Below are 18,213 nucleotides of genomic sequence, written 5' to 3'. Positions count from 1 at the left end.
ATTTAGGTGTATATATATAAATAAGTACTAATACTTTCAATTAAAGCAGTAAATTTATTATCTATATATGATAAACAATTAATTGTTTGGATGCAGAAAATAACAAGAGCTGTTACATAACGCTAGGACTAGAAAATTATAAATTCAGCTCATTTTTAGCAGACTTTTATCGTTAAAATTGTATTAATGTTTGTTTCAATTGTAGTTTTCCACGAAGATTTGATGAAAACAGTTATTTCTTACATCCATGGCATTGCAAATTTAAAATATACATAATCCATAACACATGCACAAAATATAACAAGTTAAATTTGTGTTGAAGGCCGTTAATATTGTAGCATGGTATGCATAAGGTAATCCCAAAAGGAACATTAATTGTAAACATTGTTGTAGTACTGTAACTGATCCTTCAATGCGATAAACTACAAATATCCAATAAATTTGCCATAACCGACCATTACTAAAACAACAATTATAATAAAATATAATTTCAGTTACTTTTTTACGGAGAGAATATTCACAATTACACATAATACGTTTAATATTTATAATTTCATTAATTGTGTAAATTACATGGTTGTTAGTGGAGAAATACTTTATCTAAATAAATTTTAGTCACAAGTTTCTACTAATACAGCATAAATAGCTCTAAAATTTTATATTTTTTCCGTAATCTTCTCTAAATTATACCTATAAGAGTTTTCATCATCAAGGTGTTAGCAAATCTTCAACTAAATCTAATCTAAATTAGTATTTACATTAAATTACATCCTTAATCTAAATGATAAATGATGTATCTACTATTTTATCTTTTAATTAACACTTTAAGGTACTAATTGCAGTGAAGAATTTATCATTGTTTTAACATTACATTTATTTTAAGAGCTTGCTTTTTTTACAATTGCACAGTTTCTATACATTTTTGTTATTGACCATGAGCCATACTCTAATGTTTATGAAGGACTAAGGATAATAAATAATGAGACCGAATCTTGATACTTTTAAAAAATGAAAGCTACTTCTTGGCAGAAACTATTCCTACCGTAACCTAACCTATCCCCGTAATGTGTATCATTTATCCTTTTGCATTTTTCTATAATTGTACCTATAATGCATACTTTAGTGTGCATGTATATGATATCACGTCAAAGAAAAATTCAATGATTATGAGAATTCATTGCAATGTATGCACCCAACTATACATTACATTTAGACCCGCTCGCTTTTTTTTTTCAATTATTTTCTTCCACCTTGAATATGTAAAATTGGTGACTATTGATTAAATATTTTAATTAAATAAGAGCTTTGTTCACGGTTAACTGAAAAACTAACAAATACACATATAAAAAATTGAAACTAAAGATGTATAGATAAATTGGCATTTATTTGTTTATAATAATATGTTACAATCAATTTGAAAAATCAATTCTTTCATTTCCAAGAGGAATATGTAATTAGAGTTAAAAAAAATATTTTACCATTGTTTTGTTCGTTATTCACCGTACTTGAGTGCTATCTATATACTCAGAATTTTAAAATTTGTTTGAGATTATAATTCGTAACTTACTATGTAACCAATTAGCAGTTTTTCCGAATATGCCTAGACAGAATTGAAAGTAGCGATCTATCCGAATTCGTTGTGGCATATACATTACGAATATAAAAGTGCTTGATGGTAGGTGACCGTTTAGACGTTTAAAAAGTGACAGTGCATTTGAAAATGGTTATAACATGCACACGGCGGTTTTCGCATTCGCTATTAATATTTCTAACATTGAAATTATAAACGCAGTCAGGGTCTCATGTGCATTGGCAGGCGGCTAGTTACAAGGTTGATGGAAAAGGACAGGAGGCCGGGAAATGCAACGTGCTAATAGAGATGCGTTGCAATAGGTGGTGACGTCAAAGCCATCTCTCAACCTTGCACTATTATTAGTGAGAAATTAACTGCACCAAGTGCGAAAACTATATCGTGTAGCCCGATTTATATTTAACAAAAACGAAACCAAGACCAAGAAACTTATAATAAATTTCTTTGGATACGGTCACGTTTTCGTCCAATCCTATACAGTTTATATTTGCATATATAAATGCAGTTTTTATGAACAATATGGTTTGCAGAAAATAGTTTACTTCAGTGCCATGTCTACCGCAAATTGCAGAGGCTCAGTAAACTACTGACGATCTGTTTTTAAATAAACTGCAGTGGAATTCGTTTATTATGACTCCGCCTATATTGACCAACCGCTTAATATGAAGTAATTGCGGTGTTAAGTTTGGTTTTCATATTAAATTCTCTGTAGGAAAGTTTGGATATAATGACTCCGTTTAAAATGACGTATCGTTTATTATGACTGATTCTCAAGAAATCATATCCGGCTATAGTGATCCAAATGATTAATAGTAACATTTTCGCTCATTTTTCTGACCCTTCTTATGTATATTGATATTACTATCATTGGTATGATATAATGATTCACTAATAATANCAAGACATAACTGAATGTACTGAAAAAATAATGTACTTACTTTCTATTAATAAATATATACAATTTTAATTTTTCTCTCTATTAAACTAAATAACTAACCAAAATAGAAAGTTGTTTATTTTCTAAGACTGTGCTTTGTATGACGCCCGCTTAGTATGACGTGTTTCCCTTCGATGTCATTATAAGCGGATTCTACTGCAGTTTCACTTTATAAGTTTGTTTTTATTAATGGTTATATATATTCTATAGTAAATATACCCTCTGAGGTTATGATTAAAGAGATTTGTTGAGGAATTCTCGAGACAATTCTGTCCTTACCCCACGTATCAAACCTATCATTTATTTAATTCTGCATCTGCAAAACGCGCTTTTGATCCACCCCCGAAGGGAAAAGACCATCGAAACTCTTCAAGAACTCTTGGGTCTTCTAAAGACAAGGGTCGCCGCTGTCTCTAAGCATATTGCTTCCCTGCAGTGTATATTAAAGCGAAGCTATTTTAATCCTAACTGCATGAATTAAAAATATTTTTTATTGTAAACCCATTGTTCATCAGCTATAAAGATCCATTATAATAACAAACGCGAGCCAAATACATATGTCATAACCTTTTTGTATCTCATTGTAATGGGTTTTTCAACTGAATGTTACATCAATTCCAGAGAGCCGATTTTTGATGTTTTGACTGAAAATAAGAAGGCTTAACTAATTGGAACAGATTATTCAGTAAATGAGCAAACATAGGATTTCCCATAGACAGACTTTAATCACTCGTAACTTCTTTATTTGGTCAAAAATTTGAATTCTCATTGGAGTCATGTTATGAGAGCTTTGCTGGCTACGCTCGCTTTGCTCCAAATATGTGATGGTGCAATATCATATATTTAATTCTACACCTACAAAACCCGCTTTTGATCCACCACCAGAAAGGAAAAGACCATCACAACTCTCCAAAGAATCCTAGGTTTTCTTAGAAATATGTGTGGGCGCAGAATATTAATGGAACACAAGCTTATCATTTAGAAAAAGACAGCGGGCATTCCTCGCCAAAAATTTCTTGAAGACATTTCTGATATCTGACAAATCTGAGTATATTATGGGCTGTTGGATCAAAAAATAAAGACGAATTCTGCAATTATTATCTATAAATGGCGTCGACCGTACTATAAATCCGTTGGAGCGATTTCTTCTTCTGTCAATGATTTCAAATTGTGGTTTCCTTTGGTCTATGCTAAGGCATTGTCTTTGTTTATTATTGCAATTACCCATATGAAATCAGGTCTCACCTATGGTGATGAAGCATCTCATTCGATGAACTTGTTACTTCCCTCTTCAGTGATAATATTTGATATTCTTTTGATGGTTCTTCATCGTTTTGCTGCCTGTAACATTTTGAGTTGGTGGGCTACTATTGAGATCGTCAAGCTTGAACGGTATTATAAATGGATTTTGTGGACTTTTTTCTTGATTTGTTTAGTCTTGTATTGAAAATTCGTATTTTAATAATTTTAGTGTATCTGATATCTAACATTAATCGTGAAAACGTTTTTCTGCCTTCCCTTTTAGCCTTCAGAGCTGCCAATATTTGTTACCTCAATATTTTCTACAATTATTGCAAATTTTTACCATTCGTGTCAAATGAACAAACATTGTGATTAGAATATGATACGATAAACTGAAATAATACAAATTGAAATTGATTTTTTATCAAATCTTTGAAATGCATCCAATTATCAATTAAACAAATTTTAATATTTTGTTATTTCTTTTTCAGGCTTTAGAAAAGAATGAATGAATTCTAACGCTATTGAGCAAAACATGAGACAGGTATGTAACATATTCTTCTATACTTATTATAAATTAGTTTTACCTATAATAATTGTTGTAATTATAATATGTTTAAATAGTTAACCATATTTGTAAAACAGAACATCAGTGTAAGTTTCTAGAAAGGAGGAAAGTTGTCTTATGACATCATTCATTGTGTTGTATACTTTAAATGTATAAGGTCTAAACATTGACCTGATGATAAACTCTTTAGAAAAGGTTAAGGTAGATTTCTATGTAAATATTTTTGTTTTTATTGTATTTAACTCTCAACTATAAGACCATGCACTTTTTTATGCCTGTGTTATATTTTATATTGAATGAGGAGGATAAAAATAATTATATAATATTTTTATGGATTTTTCTGCATTAAGTTCACTATAAAACTCAAATTATATCTCAGTCTATCTTTAAAAAGTTGTTATTGTTTATATGAATAGGTCAGAGAAATATGGGGATTTGGTAATTTAGCGTTTCAGAATTCATTATATCCAAAGGATATTTACTTCAAATCGACTGGTTTGTTTTAAAACCGATATATTAATTAACTCTCTGCAATAGACAATGAAAAGGTTTCTTGAAAACTTACGATAAAATAGGGAGAGATAATGTGGCATCTGACGATGTTTCGTACTACGTCCATCATCTTTATGATTTACTATCAAGCATATTAATGTCATTTGTGCAATTCTGTTTTTATTTTATACTCTATTAGAGTTTACATTTTAATTCATTAATTGTAATTGTAAACTATAATTATAATTTACTGTCATTGTGTAAAAATTTTAAAAGTAACTACACAAAGAAGTGAAGTATTTAACGTACGGTAGTTGTCTTAACGAAAACGTGAATACATTTCGTTTCTGTAATAAATTCCGTTAGAGGTCTTCAACAGCACATTTACGACATATTTATACCGTTGTCTTTAGTTCACGGTAATCATATTAATTACGATCGGTTATGATTTTGGTTAGTTTAGTGACCTCGATTGAGAACAAGTACTGAATGTAATTTTTGCTAAATATATTATGCATTTTAGGTCAGCTCAAATATCGCACAGTGACCACAGCAATGAAAAAAACGACTACATATATATATATAATAAAAAATTTTGAACTGCTCCTCTTGCTGTTACCATTTGGATACTCATGACTCTTATAGATTATAATTTACGGATATATAGGTAGATCAAATTGTATATATAAACTGCGATAACTAGATGTTCCCTTTTGATTAGCCGAGATAAAAATGTCTCTCAGAGTCTCTGAAAGCGAGACTCAAGTCTCCGTTTCTAATCGAATCTCTCTGGTGTCGCTGAGAGAGACTGCCGAGAGACTGTCAAAAAAACTGTTTAGCGTCTCTAAACGAGAGACTCGAGTCGCTCATAGAGAGATCCTCAATTCGTATCCCGTCTCTGAACGAGAGACTCGAATCTCTGAACGAGAGACTCGAATCTCTCAATAAGTGGTGTATCGATAGACATGGTTAAAATTTTCTAACTTCAACATATTTCAGAGATCCCAGTCTTTCTACAAGAGACTCGAGTCTCTCAATTTTTCAGTTTTATTCATTCAGTCTCTCTGTGAAAGACTCGAATCTCTGAATTAACAATTTTATCGTTCGAGTCTCTCATACAGAGACTGTAAGAAATCCATAAAAACACCTAGGCAATAACTGAGAGATTGTGAAAGACTGTGAGAGACGATCTCAGAGACGCTGGAAGACTCTGAGAGACTGAAAATTTTTGTCTAGGGTATGGAGATTTCACAGGACGTGCTGATGAGATATAATAAGATAGAAATCGCAATTTGCGATGCTTTTTATTAACTTAAATACTCCAAAGCTTCGCCTTCTTTTTCAACCACTTGCAAGTATTGGTTTCAAAAAATTTGTTCTTTTCTGATGGAGGTGACAGCACGGAATTGAGTGCTTAATTCAAATCAGTTTGAATATCCCTATTAGTTATCAAAACAGCTATAAATGTTTAACAAAGAATATGTGATATTGTAGTAAGCAAAGGTATTTTGAAATGTAATCATTCACATGATTTGCAGTTGTTTGTTTGGTATGCTATATATATGTGCATAAGAGATAAAGCATTGAAAAATCATGATCGATTTTACGCGAAATGGCGTTAACGATTTATTAATTTTACCATTTTTGACATTTCATTGCTACAGAAAAGTAAAAGTTTGCAGCAAGGCTACTATCCGCCATTTTGTCTGCACTTGCGTTGATTGCAACCCTTCATTTACTTTCATCATTTCGTCAATTAAAGAAAAGAAAATTTCAAATCGCTCAAAATTCAACCACAACTTGCCATTAGTTGCAAACGGTTTAGCAACTTTTGTTTGTTATTTCTTGTAAAAAAGACAAGCTCAAAACGCAGAAATTCCGCCTAACAAGACGATTTTACGTATGTGACGTCACGGTTATACGGTGACGTTGCGAGATTGCATTGGGCGTCACGACGCCGACGGTCGATAAACTGCATTCTACTGACCCACATCCCCTTTCACTTGCATCATAATAGGCGCGGAAACATCGAGATGGTGGCGGCAAAGGGAAAGCGAAGAGGTTTATATACAACGAATAGTACGCGCTGATACCCTTTTCTATAGACGGTTTCTACACCCTTTCTCGCCCTCTAAGGATTATCGCTTCATTACAACATCTTCTCACTTACAACTAAGCTTTCTAACAATACGGCGTTCAGCATTCAGAAAAACGTTTGTTAATCTATTAATTATATAGGCACCCTATGATAATGAGAAATTGAGGCGATTTCGATAACGATATGAGAACAAAATAACTAGAGAGGGTTGATGAAAGACTAAACGGAAAAATCGCAGAGCCGACATGAAAGAACAAAAAGAAAATGGTTTGCGCTTTCATCTAAAGGACCCCTCTATATCCTTATGGCAAATGTCCTCCTGTAAAATTCCTTGAAAGTTTATATTCTGGTATTCTCGATGTGTAGATTAAAAGTCTTAATGGGCGTTAAGTCGTAAAAAATGTCCTTAAAGTTGCTTTCTTCCGTAAGGACCTCAACATGAAGAAAGCTAAATTTTTATAACAATATAAAAATTACAATTTTCGAATGTAAATGACAGATTAATAATCTCAATTTTGACATGTATTTTTAAAAATTATTTTAAGTTTCTTAATTATTACAGTTTAATTTGTAATATCAACTAAAATACCCAGTAAATTTATTTCTGCTGGGTTTTATTTTTACAAATTCGGGTCCAAATTGTAATTTTTATTATTTTCGTTTACGAAGCAATGGGCCAGTGGGATAAATTGTAAATATCGCTTTAATATTTAGATAAATTTTCGTTTCTCATTTTCTCCGTGAAAGGTACAATTGTACCTATTATACGTATTAAATACGTTCAGAACTACCAGAATCTAAAGTGTAAAAGAGTTTGACAGGAGACCATTTTCTGTAAGGATGTAGAGGGATCCTAGAGGTTTAGATCATTGCTTAGCATTCGGGAGGACGTCGGTTCTATTTCGGGTCCGTCTGCTTTGGTCCAAGTTTTTCTGTGGTTTCCTTGGATCACTTAGGCAAATGCTGAGGCAGTAATATGCCACAGATAAATCTTTCATTCTCTTCTGTCTTCATTTCGTCCGTTTCATCTTTCTCACCCGAACCACCACCCACCCATTCTCACGATTCCTGAAAGCAGGCTGAAGAGGGCCTTCCGCCCTACCTTCCGGCGTAGTCCAGAGGGACTGCCCGCCCACCAGCATTACAGGCTAGTGGGAATGAAACACCCAAAAGTTTTTTTTTTCCTTTCGGCGTAAAAATGAGAGGTAAAGGGTCGTTTCTACAACCACAGTACTTATACAATTTGATACTTATAGGAAAACTGAACTTCTACTTTTACAGAGTATCATAAAAAATTTACATTTATTAGATATTTAGTTGTTATCTGCACTGCTACGAACTGCATAATTTTCTAATTATTTAATAAGACGATAGACATGCATACATCATAGAACGAGAGAGGATAGGAAAGAGAGATTAGAACAGATTGTTGCGCAAAGATTTAGTGATCTTTTAATGTTTAATTTCAGTGCAAATTTTCCTGTTATGTAACGATCAGAAGGCAGACAGAAAATTGCTTGACCTAAACGGGCAACTCGGTGCATATATTGCAATAGCAAGGTCAAAGTAATGAAAATAACATTGACCTTCGCCCGTTAACTGCGGATATTATCAATGAATTGCATATTTAACAAATGCACTTATACAAGTAAACGCACACAAATATGCCTTGCAGTTATACATACGTATGCATGTATTTACAATACGTCAATATGAGCCATGTGGCATCCATATGTGTATATTACAAATTTTTTGTACGACATTTTTAATTAATTAACAAGCTCGCTTTGTTATTTTCAGTAAAAAACGATTAATTATTTTAGTTCATTTTTTCTACTTTGTTTGAAATTGAAAGAAAAATAGGTAAATTTCAATGGATTTTATTGAAATTGAAATATTAATTAATTGGTAGAATCATAGAACGCAAATGAGTTTATGTTTCTCTTTTAAAAAGTCAAACCTTTTGGCATAAGAATTGCAATTGTCGTTAATACACATTTAATATTAAAACAAGTAGAATATTTAAAGAAATGTTAAAAGAAAATATAAATCGTAAGGAAAATTGAATGTCTGGTAAATTATTATCTAACAACAAGTAGATATTGAATTTTAAACCAAAAATGAACTAGGAGAGCAGCCTTTGATACATTCTAATAGGTTCTGAGTTTCTCTAGCTTTTATATTACTTACAGAAATCAAAATTTTTGTCATAATTCTGCTTTAAACAAAAATGAAGACAATCAGTTTATATTTTTATGTCTTTTTTCTAATATTCAGAGGCAAATCGTAATACTAAAGTAATCTGTAAATCATAGATTTTCCCTATTCTTCCAATATTCATTTTTATTGATAGCTAATTTAAATAAAAATGTGCATTAGAATGCATTGCTAACGTTATTTGCACTATTTAAAAATGAAGGTTTTTGTTGATAAGTAATGTATGTATTCTAACACAATAACAAATTAAGATAAACGTCTACTTTCTAGAATATTGTACAGAAAATGATTCTAATGTTAATTCCAGCATTTAAACTTTGGGTTCCTATTCCGAAAACTTTACATAATAAATAAATTTTATTACTTATAAACTGTTAATATTAGAAACAGAACTTATTAATTCTTTTGTATTTTGAGTAACAATTAGACCTTTTCATTATAACTGTTACAACACGTGGATATATAAGTCAAGACATAACTGAATGTACTGAAAAAATAATGTACTTACTTTATATTACTGTAATTATAATTAATAATCACTTTATTTTAATAAAATATTTCAAATAGGCACATATACGTTATAAATTAATGACCTGTTATTGAACATTTTGGTGGAGGTGCCGGGTGCACTTTTTGTAGGTAAACCACAAAATTAAAATTTATTACAGTTAATTGGTATGATGTTATTATTAACACATAATAATTGTTTAACGTTTCGATATTGTTTTGTAGACATTCTTTCAGTGCAAGTTTCTTCTATTACCGTTCTTTTTGACTATTTTTATTTAATTCAATACAAAGATACAGCTTTGAGGAAGCTTATGTTGAACAATAATTAATTCTTTATTTGATAGTGTCAAATTTATTTCTTCATCCCAAATAATTTCATATCCATACACTAATAAAGCTTCTTCTGTAGAATGTTACTTGATTATGTTTAAATAACAATTTTCCTTATGTATACCAGAAATTTTCCTTATATACACCAGAAATTCTAGAAATATAAATATTATTTATTAATACCAGAAGCTTCAAATATATGTATATAGTTTACTCTTAAAATTAATCTAAAATTGAAAGTTAGATGAAGGTTTTTTAGAAATACTTATGAAAATTTTTTGTTTACATGATAAACTTAAATGTCTTATGGTATATTTTGTTTTACTTAAATGCGACTATTAAGTACTACTGTGTACATCAGTATTAAAATTTTAAGAAAAAGGGTAGGATAGCAAGAAGGGTGAGGAAGATTATATAAATAAAACAAGTGAAAATAGGGTTTAAGTTTCAAAGGAAAGGAGAAAGGGAAAAAAGCACTTTTGTAGTATTTTCTGTAGTAAATAATATTGGAAATTGTGTGAAGGTTTTAGAAATAGTAAGGATGTTTCCATGTGTATCATAAGCGCTTTCGGTGTATTTTGATGAATGTATAACTTCTTTGTTAAATAAATACTATTCTTACTTTATTCCTAAAATAATATCAGTAGCTAACCATTTTTTAATGGTACGCTCTTTTCACAAAGTTATAATTATTCTTTGGTACTCATTATCATCCTGAGTAGATGTAGAGTTAGTGGTCACACTGATTAAAATGTTAATAATAATGTTATAATTTAAATTTACATAGGAAACAATCAATTTATTGTTGCTTCAGGATAACATGGATGATGCGGCAGTCACGTCTGCCGGCGATTTTGATCCGCACAATATTAGGGAAGAGGAGTTCGAGCTTCATACAACATTCATTGCGCCAGACCTTCCGGTGGACCCTGGCACACCCAACAGGGCTGAAGCTACCCTTCCAAGGAATCTTGTTCTCAAACCCTCTCAAGCGCTTTCAGATGTAAGTGACGTAATTCTTTTGAAACAACCACATGGATATTCATTTTAAATTATTTCATTGATTAACGACTGTTTTCACAATTAACATTTACCTGAAAAGTTGACAAGTTCAGTCAACGAAAAGTCATAAAAAGAAAACGTAAACACCTTGTATTTAGGTATTTTTCCGAAAATTTTATTCTGTGTACCCTGAAATTTATTAACTTTTTAGTTGTTTAATAATAATAAATTAAAATAATATATTCATACATATTGTTACGTATGTACTTGGAAATATTAAGTTTGCATAATTAATGTAAAACATCATAAATAAATTCATTAGTGGTTAAAAAAAGCGCAGAAAAAAAGACGGATACTATTAATAGCAACCAAATGGTTATTAGGCGCTATTGCAATGGTTAAATGTTGTCAGTTACTATCACATGTCCAGAGAACAATTCATCATTGAATTAAAGAGAATTATGCGGAAATGTGATGTGTTTTTATAAAAAAACGTGTCTTGTGATTAAATTAAAATAAAATAAAGAAAAAAGAGAAAGGAATAGTGAATCTTCAGGAAATGTTTAATATCTTCCTATTTTGTTATTCTCATTTTTATTCAACTCTTCTCTATTGCGAAGGTCTCATTGTGTTTTCGTTTCTTCCTATTTATTTAATTGTGCTACAGAAATAGATTCTTTGTTTAATTATTTAAGTATGGATATTTACCACCAGTAAAACATTAATAATTTATTAAGCGCTTCCCTTTTCCTAGTCCCGAGTGTTTTATTCGGTTTTAATTTAAAGACTTTTGTTGCAGGCTCAAGGGGTTTGGAGTACGGGTTACATTCCTAGAGGCACCAGATTTGGTCCTCTTGTAGGTGAAATTTATGCCAAAGATGCAGTACCGAGTTCTGCAAACAGGAAGTATTTTTGGAGGGTAGGTATTTTTGTTAAACACAACGGAAACTATGAATGATTTGTTGTATTTCACGCTAGTTTATAGGGCAATCTTTAGATACTAATAAAATTATATTGGAAGTTTCAATTGTTTAGGGAGGTTCCTATAAAGCCTTTTTGTATGAAAGAATTACAATGATTAAGGTTAAGGTTAAGGTGTTGCATGAATCTCCTCAAACTAAGTACCTTTACTAATTATAATAAATTGTCTTTTCCACTTCATCAAACCTCCTACCTAAGAAATTCTATTACTGGTTATCATATTATTTTGGGATTGTCAGTCCCATGACTGGACTTTCACTCCCTCCTATTCCAAGCCTGCTACTGTCCCTTTTTACCCCTGTTTCTAGTCCTTCAAGCCTTATAAGGTATCCTTCATGTCTCCTTCTGTGGATTGACTTCCATAGCACCCGTTATTTCTTATTTTTATCATTTTACGTTTCGTACTAGTTTCATTATTTAATGATACACTTTCCTACACATTCCAATGATAAAATTTCAATCCAATTTTGTCAAATGCCAATTTTGATTTGGTGGATACTGAAGGTTATTGCTTTTGCAATGAATAGGCCACCGCCGTAGATAAGATAAAAAAAGGCATTGCTGATGTAGTAATATGCGATGCATGGTGTGCCTGAAGCGTCACGATTATTAAGAAATCCCGTCATTTACTAATTACTTTGTTTTTATATCCTTTGCAGATATACAAAGACAATGAATTATTTTACTACATTGACGGGTACGATACCTCGAAGGCCAACTGGATGCGATACGTGAACCCGGCATACTCTAGTGAATCTCAAAATCTCATAGCGTGTCAGTACAAAATGAACATATATTTTTACACGATTAAACCAATTTTGCCAAATCAGGAATTACTTGTGTGGTATTGTAAGGAATTTGCCGAAAGACTGAATTATCCGTTGACTGGAGAACAAATGCTACAAAGGATACGTAAGTCTAAATGCAAGTTTAGAAAATAATTATTTCTTGGTAAAATATAAAAAATTGAACTGTATCAAATATTAATGTGAACATTCATTTTCTGTTTATATAAACTATAAATTACCTCAAGTTGATGAGAAAAATTTCTGTACATTTGTGACGAAGATTAAAAAATATTTGAGTAATGAGCAAAATCTTATCTAAACATTCGTTAAATGTAAATAACTGCCAAGAAGATTGAAATTTAATTCATGGGATCAAAATCAAAGACTAGACCACCTCTGCAAGACTAAATCACGATTAAGATTAAACTGAAAGAGTCTTGCGCATTCCAAAACTTTTCTGTCTTTACAAGAAAACAAGTACTTAAAGTTCTTTTCTGTAATAATTGTAATGATATTCAATCGGCGCATTCTATCAAAAATTATTAGCTTGCACTAAATTCCCAGCATTAATATTTGCCTATTAATCTTAGATTGAAAAGTTTGAAGATAATCTATGGGGATTGTCCTGATATTTGTGGTACAAATGATAGTATTTGCAGGTCAACAAGTCCAGCAATCATCAGAAGTAATCACTGTCAGCACTGTGATTGACTCCGTTTCTTCCGGGAAAGACGGTGCCTACGAACACCAACTCACTCCAACAGATGGCAGCGTGAGATCTGACGAAGGGTATCACAGCCATGGCTATCACGATGACGCTTTTACACCCCCTGAAGATTCCAGTGACTCGGACAGTGAAAATAATTATGTACTCGATTTTAGGTGAGTCGAAATCTTTGTCAAAGAAATTCTATTCTATTCTATTAATTCTATTTACTTTGATTTCCAGTAAGAAAACGAATTCCAAAGAAACGACGGTTATTAAACAGTCGCCCCTCTCCCCCGAAGCCCAGAAAAACGAGTACCGCAAGGTCAAGATTAAGATAACAAAAGCTTATCACTATAAATCGAACAAAAACGTGGAAAGCGACCATGAGTCGGAGAAGGATTTGACTCACGGCGATACTAACGTTGTGGAAGTGACGACTTTGGTACCGAGAATCGTCACACCCCCTAACACGGTGATAGTCCTAGACTCACCACCACCTGAAGTTCCTAATAACAAACCGTTCTACGAGCCCGAGGTAAAAACTCAGACAATTATTACTAGATACACGCCTCCTTCTTCAAGTATCTTGGAGAATATTCTATTGAGGAACAGGACTGATTCTAACAACAATAACAACGACAGTAACCAGCGACAACCGGATGCCACACCACCTCCAAGCTCTCCCACGGAAATGGCTTACTCGTACAAAAAGAGTCACCGGTACGGAGCCATGCCATGTAGTCCGGACTCGAGTTCCAACTTAGCAGTTTCCAATGCCCCAATGTCAACAAGCCCGGGTTTGTTAAAAAATCACTCCCCAAGTCCCGTACCATCTTCCGCAACAATATACGTATCACACACAAACGATGGTTACAACAACCACGTGCAACCTGCTAATTATTACAGCATCTATCCATCATCGAATGGAATAATCCACACCAACATAACAACGGCGACACCCACGTCTACGTATTCTCCCCCCATAAGTACCAACTACGTGGGATCCCATCATCCCACCTCAACGAACTTAATCATTCCAAGTTCCCACATAATCACGTCAAACTTGACACATCATCTTCTGACTCCATTGACACCGCCGCAACACGGAAACGGAAAGCTTTCACCTACTCATTCGATGAGTCCCGACAGGGGAATGAGTAGTCGGAGTGTCAGTCCTCAACATCCCAATTCGAGCATTGCTTCGAGGGGTTATAGGAGCCTCCCTTATCCTTTAAAAAAGAAAGACGGAAAAATGCACTACGAATGCAACGTGTGCTGCAAAACGTTCGGTCAGCTTTCCAATTTGAAAGTTCACCTGAGAACTCACAGCGGAGAGAGACCGTTCAAATGCAACGTCTGCACCAAATCGTTCACTCAACTTGCTCATCTCCAAAAGCACCATTTGGTGCACACCGGAGAACGACCACACGAGTGCGGCATTTGTAAGAAGCGATTTTCGTCTACGTCGAACCTGAAGACGCATCTTCGGTTGCACAGCGGACAGAAGCCGTACGCGTGCGACTTCTGTCCAGCGAAGTTCACTCAGTTTGTACATTTGAAATTACACAAAAGACTACACACCAATGAGAGACCGTACATTTGCCAAGAGTGCGGAAAGAATTACATTAGTGCTTCTGGATTAAGGACCCATTGGAAGACGACCAGTTGCCGACCAAATAACATCGACGAGGAGCTCCATGGGGAAACTTCTCCAAATGGTTATTACGATTACTCGAGTAATGATGGAAGCATAGGTAAGGATACTTAAATATATACATATCTTTCCATTTTGGAAGAATAATATTATTTATTGACGGATGAATGCCACAAGGACACTATTTATCAATAATTTTGTCGTTAATAAAATTTAACAAGGAATGAGATTATTGTAGAGAACATTGTAGAATTTCAGTGTCTAATGACACAACAAAAACTACACCGTTAATAGTGATCAACATCATCGTCACTATCATAAGGTCATCAGTCTTAAGACTGGTTGGACACGCACCTTCGCTTTTTCCTATCCTGAGATAATCTTCGCATCTCCATAAACCATCCTTAACTATTTATTAACAATAACCTAATCTATAATGTGGACGATCAAAACTGGCAAAGTCCGTAGTAAATTATCTCTGAGAATAGACGTATCTTCTTTCTTGTTTCCACTTGGGAATTTAGTCATTTGCTACGTTTTGAACACGCTCTTGTTAAGTTAGGAACTCCTTCATGAGTAGTACAGACAAAGTGAAAAGAGATAACCTAATAAAAGTAAATGGTGCAGAGGACACGCAAAAGATCAGGGTCGGCTTTATAACTGCCTGCTTGGAATTATATCTTTAAACTTTCTTTAAAGTCCATTGCTGGCAAAATGCTCAAAAATTGCTTGCCTGCATCTCTTTCTGTTACTTATCAATTGGTGTAATGTTATTCCTTTTTCTTCATTAGTGTCCGCTGCAATTTATACCTGCCATCTCTTTTCTATGTTTACGATATTCGCTACGTCTGTCGTAAGCAAAAGTAGGCGTTCTGTAAGCAACCGCTCTAGTCTATATAGTAAGTTGAAAGAAGAAAGTAAATGCGACAGTTTTATTGCGGACTATACCAATATTGAACGTCGCAACTATAGCTCTACCTGTACTCCTCTTAACTCCTGTTTCTGCTTCTAATATATCTGTGACTAGCCCTTCATGCCTGAGAAGTGTCCTTCCAACCGATCACGCTTATTTCTAATCGACTGATTTTAGAATACATTCTCATTTCTAACCTCCTCTATCAACGATATCATTATCATTCGCTGATAGTGATAACGTATAAAAGTTTTCCCTTATTTTCAGGTCCAGTTGATTCAAGCAAAGACATTCACGAAGACCAAAGGGATCATTTCGAGCTTCATGCTCAACAGTCTCCTCCAATGACTCACGGAGGAGGACTGATGCACTCGGGATTGACCAAGTCTCTGACGCCGTCAACGTTACAAACAGGGCCTCAACGGCTTCCTCCTCAAACGTCGCATCATCCCGGCAAAGAGAGTAGGCCAAGCGTCATAGAATCGTCACAACCTCACATTATCGAATGTACCTAAGAAATTCCTGCTGTGTAAATTCTATTCTGTTAAGTTTTAAATGTTTATTTATTTGTAATTATTTAGCGGTTAGTTAGTTGTTGCCGTTTCAACAAATTACATGTCTATTTTTGACGTGAGGTATATTTTTATTATTATCATCGGAAGTACTGATTAGAAAAGAGTTGATTTGTTGAAGCCAACGGATTCGTAGACGATTTAATTTATTTGTAACTATTTTTTTAACGTGTACCTACCTATTGAATAAGAAATCGAATTTTGACTTTAGACTGATTACAGAAAGCAATATGTTAGATGTGTGTGTATATTGTGTTTTGAACACTGTTTGTTGTTCGTGTTCGATATTATTGCTACTTTTCGATTGTGTAATTCGTAAAAACAAAAAAATGCGAAATTATTCTTATTACAAAGCATTTTTTAAAACTATTTTATCGTTTCAATTATTTAGAAAGGGAATCAAAAAGAAACCAATTGGGTGACTAAAAACGGTAACATCCTACTCTGAAGAATTTGTATCAAATTTTCTAATCGTTTCGAATTTATTTTGTGTAGATAATTGCCGTTTGTTTATAATGTGAATGCTTTGTATTTAAGAATATTTGCTGTTTTAAAAGTGTACAAATGCTTTCTACCTATTATATGTAATATGCTGAAAAAAACATTAAGCTAAACATTCTATTCAATGTACCTATTTCAATGAATCGAGGGTAATATTGACGCTACGCTTACATTCAGAAAAAAAAAAGAAGAAGAGAATAGGTGAATATTTTTTGGCAACTTTGATATTGCTCTTGAACAAGTCTGTTAATTATTCGTAAATGTACTAGCATGACGGTGTTTATAGAGAAAAAACAGCAGAGCATTTCTTTTCAAAATTGCGTACTCTCTAAAGTTAATTTCTGTTAATGTGTTTTAAAAATGAACAACTTTACGCATTATTAGATACCTATAACAACATATATACTTACATAAAATACATACAAAGAAAATTGACGCAAAAAAGGTCTCAATAGCAAAGATATTTTTTCAACTGCATAAAGATACGTAAAAAATAATAATTGTTACGTATGTAATAATAATTTAGGTACCTACAAGCTTGGCCTTCTTCATTTTTAATGAACGAATTCAAAATATATTTTGGGTCTATATTTTCAATGGTGACAAGTATATAACGTTTATTATTTTGGTATGTACTGTGTACAACGAGTTAATTTGCTGGTTTTCTACCCGAACAATAGTTACAAGAACAACCCCCTCTACAGATTTTTATAAAGCGACGTAGAAAATAATGAAATACATAATACATAAATACATACATTACATACATGCATTCAAATGTACCGTACCTGCTGTATTCTTTTTTTTTTTTGTTATTTCCGGTTTGTAGGCTTAACGAAAATATGTATTAATTTATTAGTTTCTTTTTCTAAATTAACAAAGTATGAGGATGGCATAGGACGCGCCGTGGGTACCTTTGGCTTTGTATCCAAACCAAAATTTCTTTACAGGTTTAATGGTTATTTAAATAAGACTACAGAATTAGTACCTTTCACTTATTTATTTGTTATAATACTTATTTATTGGTTTTTTCTCTGTCCGTAATATTATGAAAATAAACGTATATGTAAAAAGTGTTCATATTAAAAAATCTTAAGAAAACATATTT

At 32.9% G+C, this 18,213-nt stretch overlaps 1 protein-coding gene across 1 annotated transcript in view; it reads left to right on the top strand.

Moving 5' to 3' along the window:
* The window catches only part of LOC108736892, a 34,241-nt gene that overhangs the window by 3,475 nt on the left and 12,553 nt on the right, over positions 1 to 18,213 (top strand). Inside the window, exons 2-8 of the mRNA XM_025973707.1 lie at positions 4,262 to 4,314; positions 10,800 to 10,988; positions 11,787 to 11,906; positions 12,628 to 12,880; positions 13,416 to 13,638; positions 13,706 to 15,219; positions 16,300 to 16,539. Coding sequence (XP_025829492.1) covers positions 4,279 to 4,314; positions 10,800 to 10,988; positions 11,787 to 11,906; positions 12,628 to 12,880; positions 13,416 to 13,638; positions 13,706 to 15,219; positions 16,300 to 16,539 — 2,575 coding nt within the window. The 5' untranslated portion in view covers positions 4,262 to 4,278. The remainder of the gene's footprint in view (positions 1 to 4,261; positions 4,315 to 10,799; positions 10,989 to 11,786; positions 11,907 to 12,627; positions 12,881 to 13,415; positions 13,639 to 13,705; positions 15,220 to 16,299; positions 16,540 to 18,213) is intronic.

The sequence above is a fragment of the Agrilus planipennis genome, unplaced genomic scaffold (assembly GCF_000699045.2).
Source record: "Agrilus planipennis isolate EAB-ADULT unplaced genomic scaffold, Apla_2.0 scaffold55, whole genome shotgun sequence".
Classification (NCBI taxonomy): domain Eukaryota; kingdom Metazoa; phylum Arthropoda; class Insecta; order Coleoptera; family Buprestidae; genus Agrilus; species Agrilus planipennis.
The sequence above is the reverse complement of the archived record's forward strand: the minus strand, read 5'-3'. Positions and strand labels throughout refer to the sequence as shown.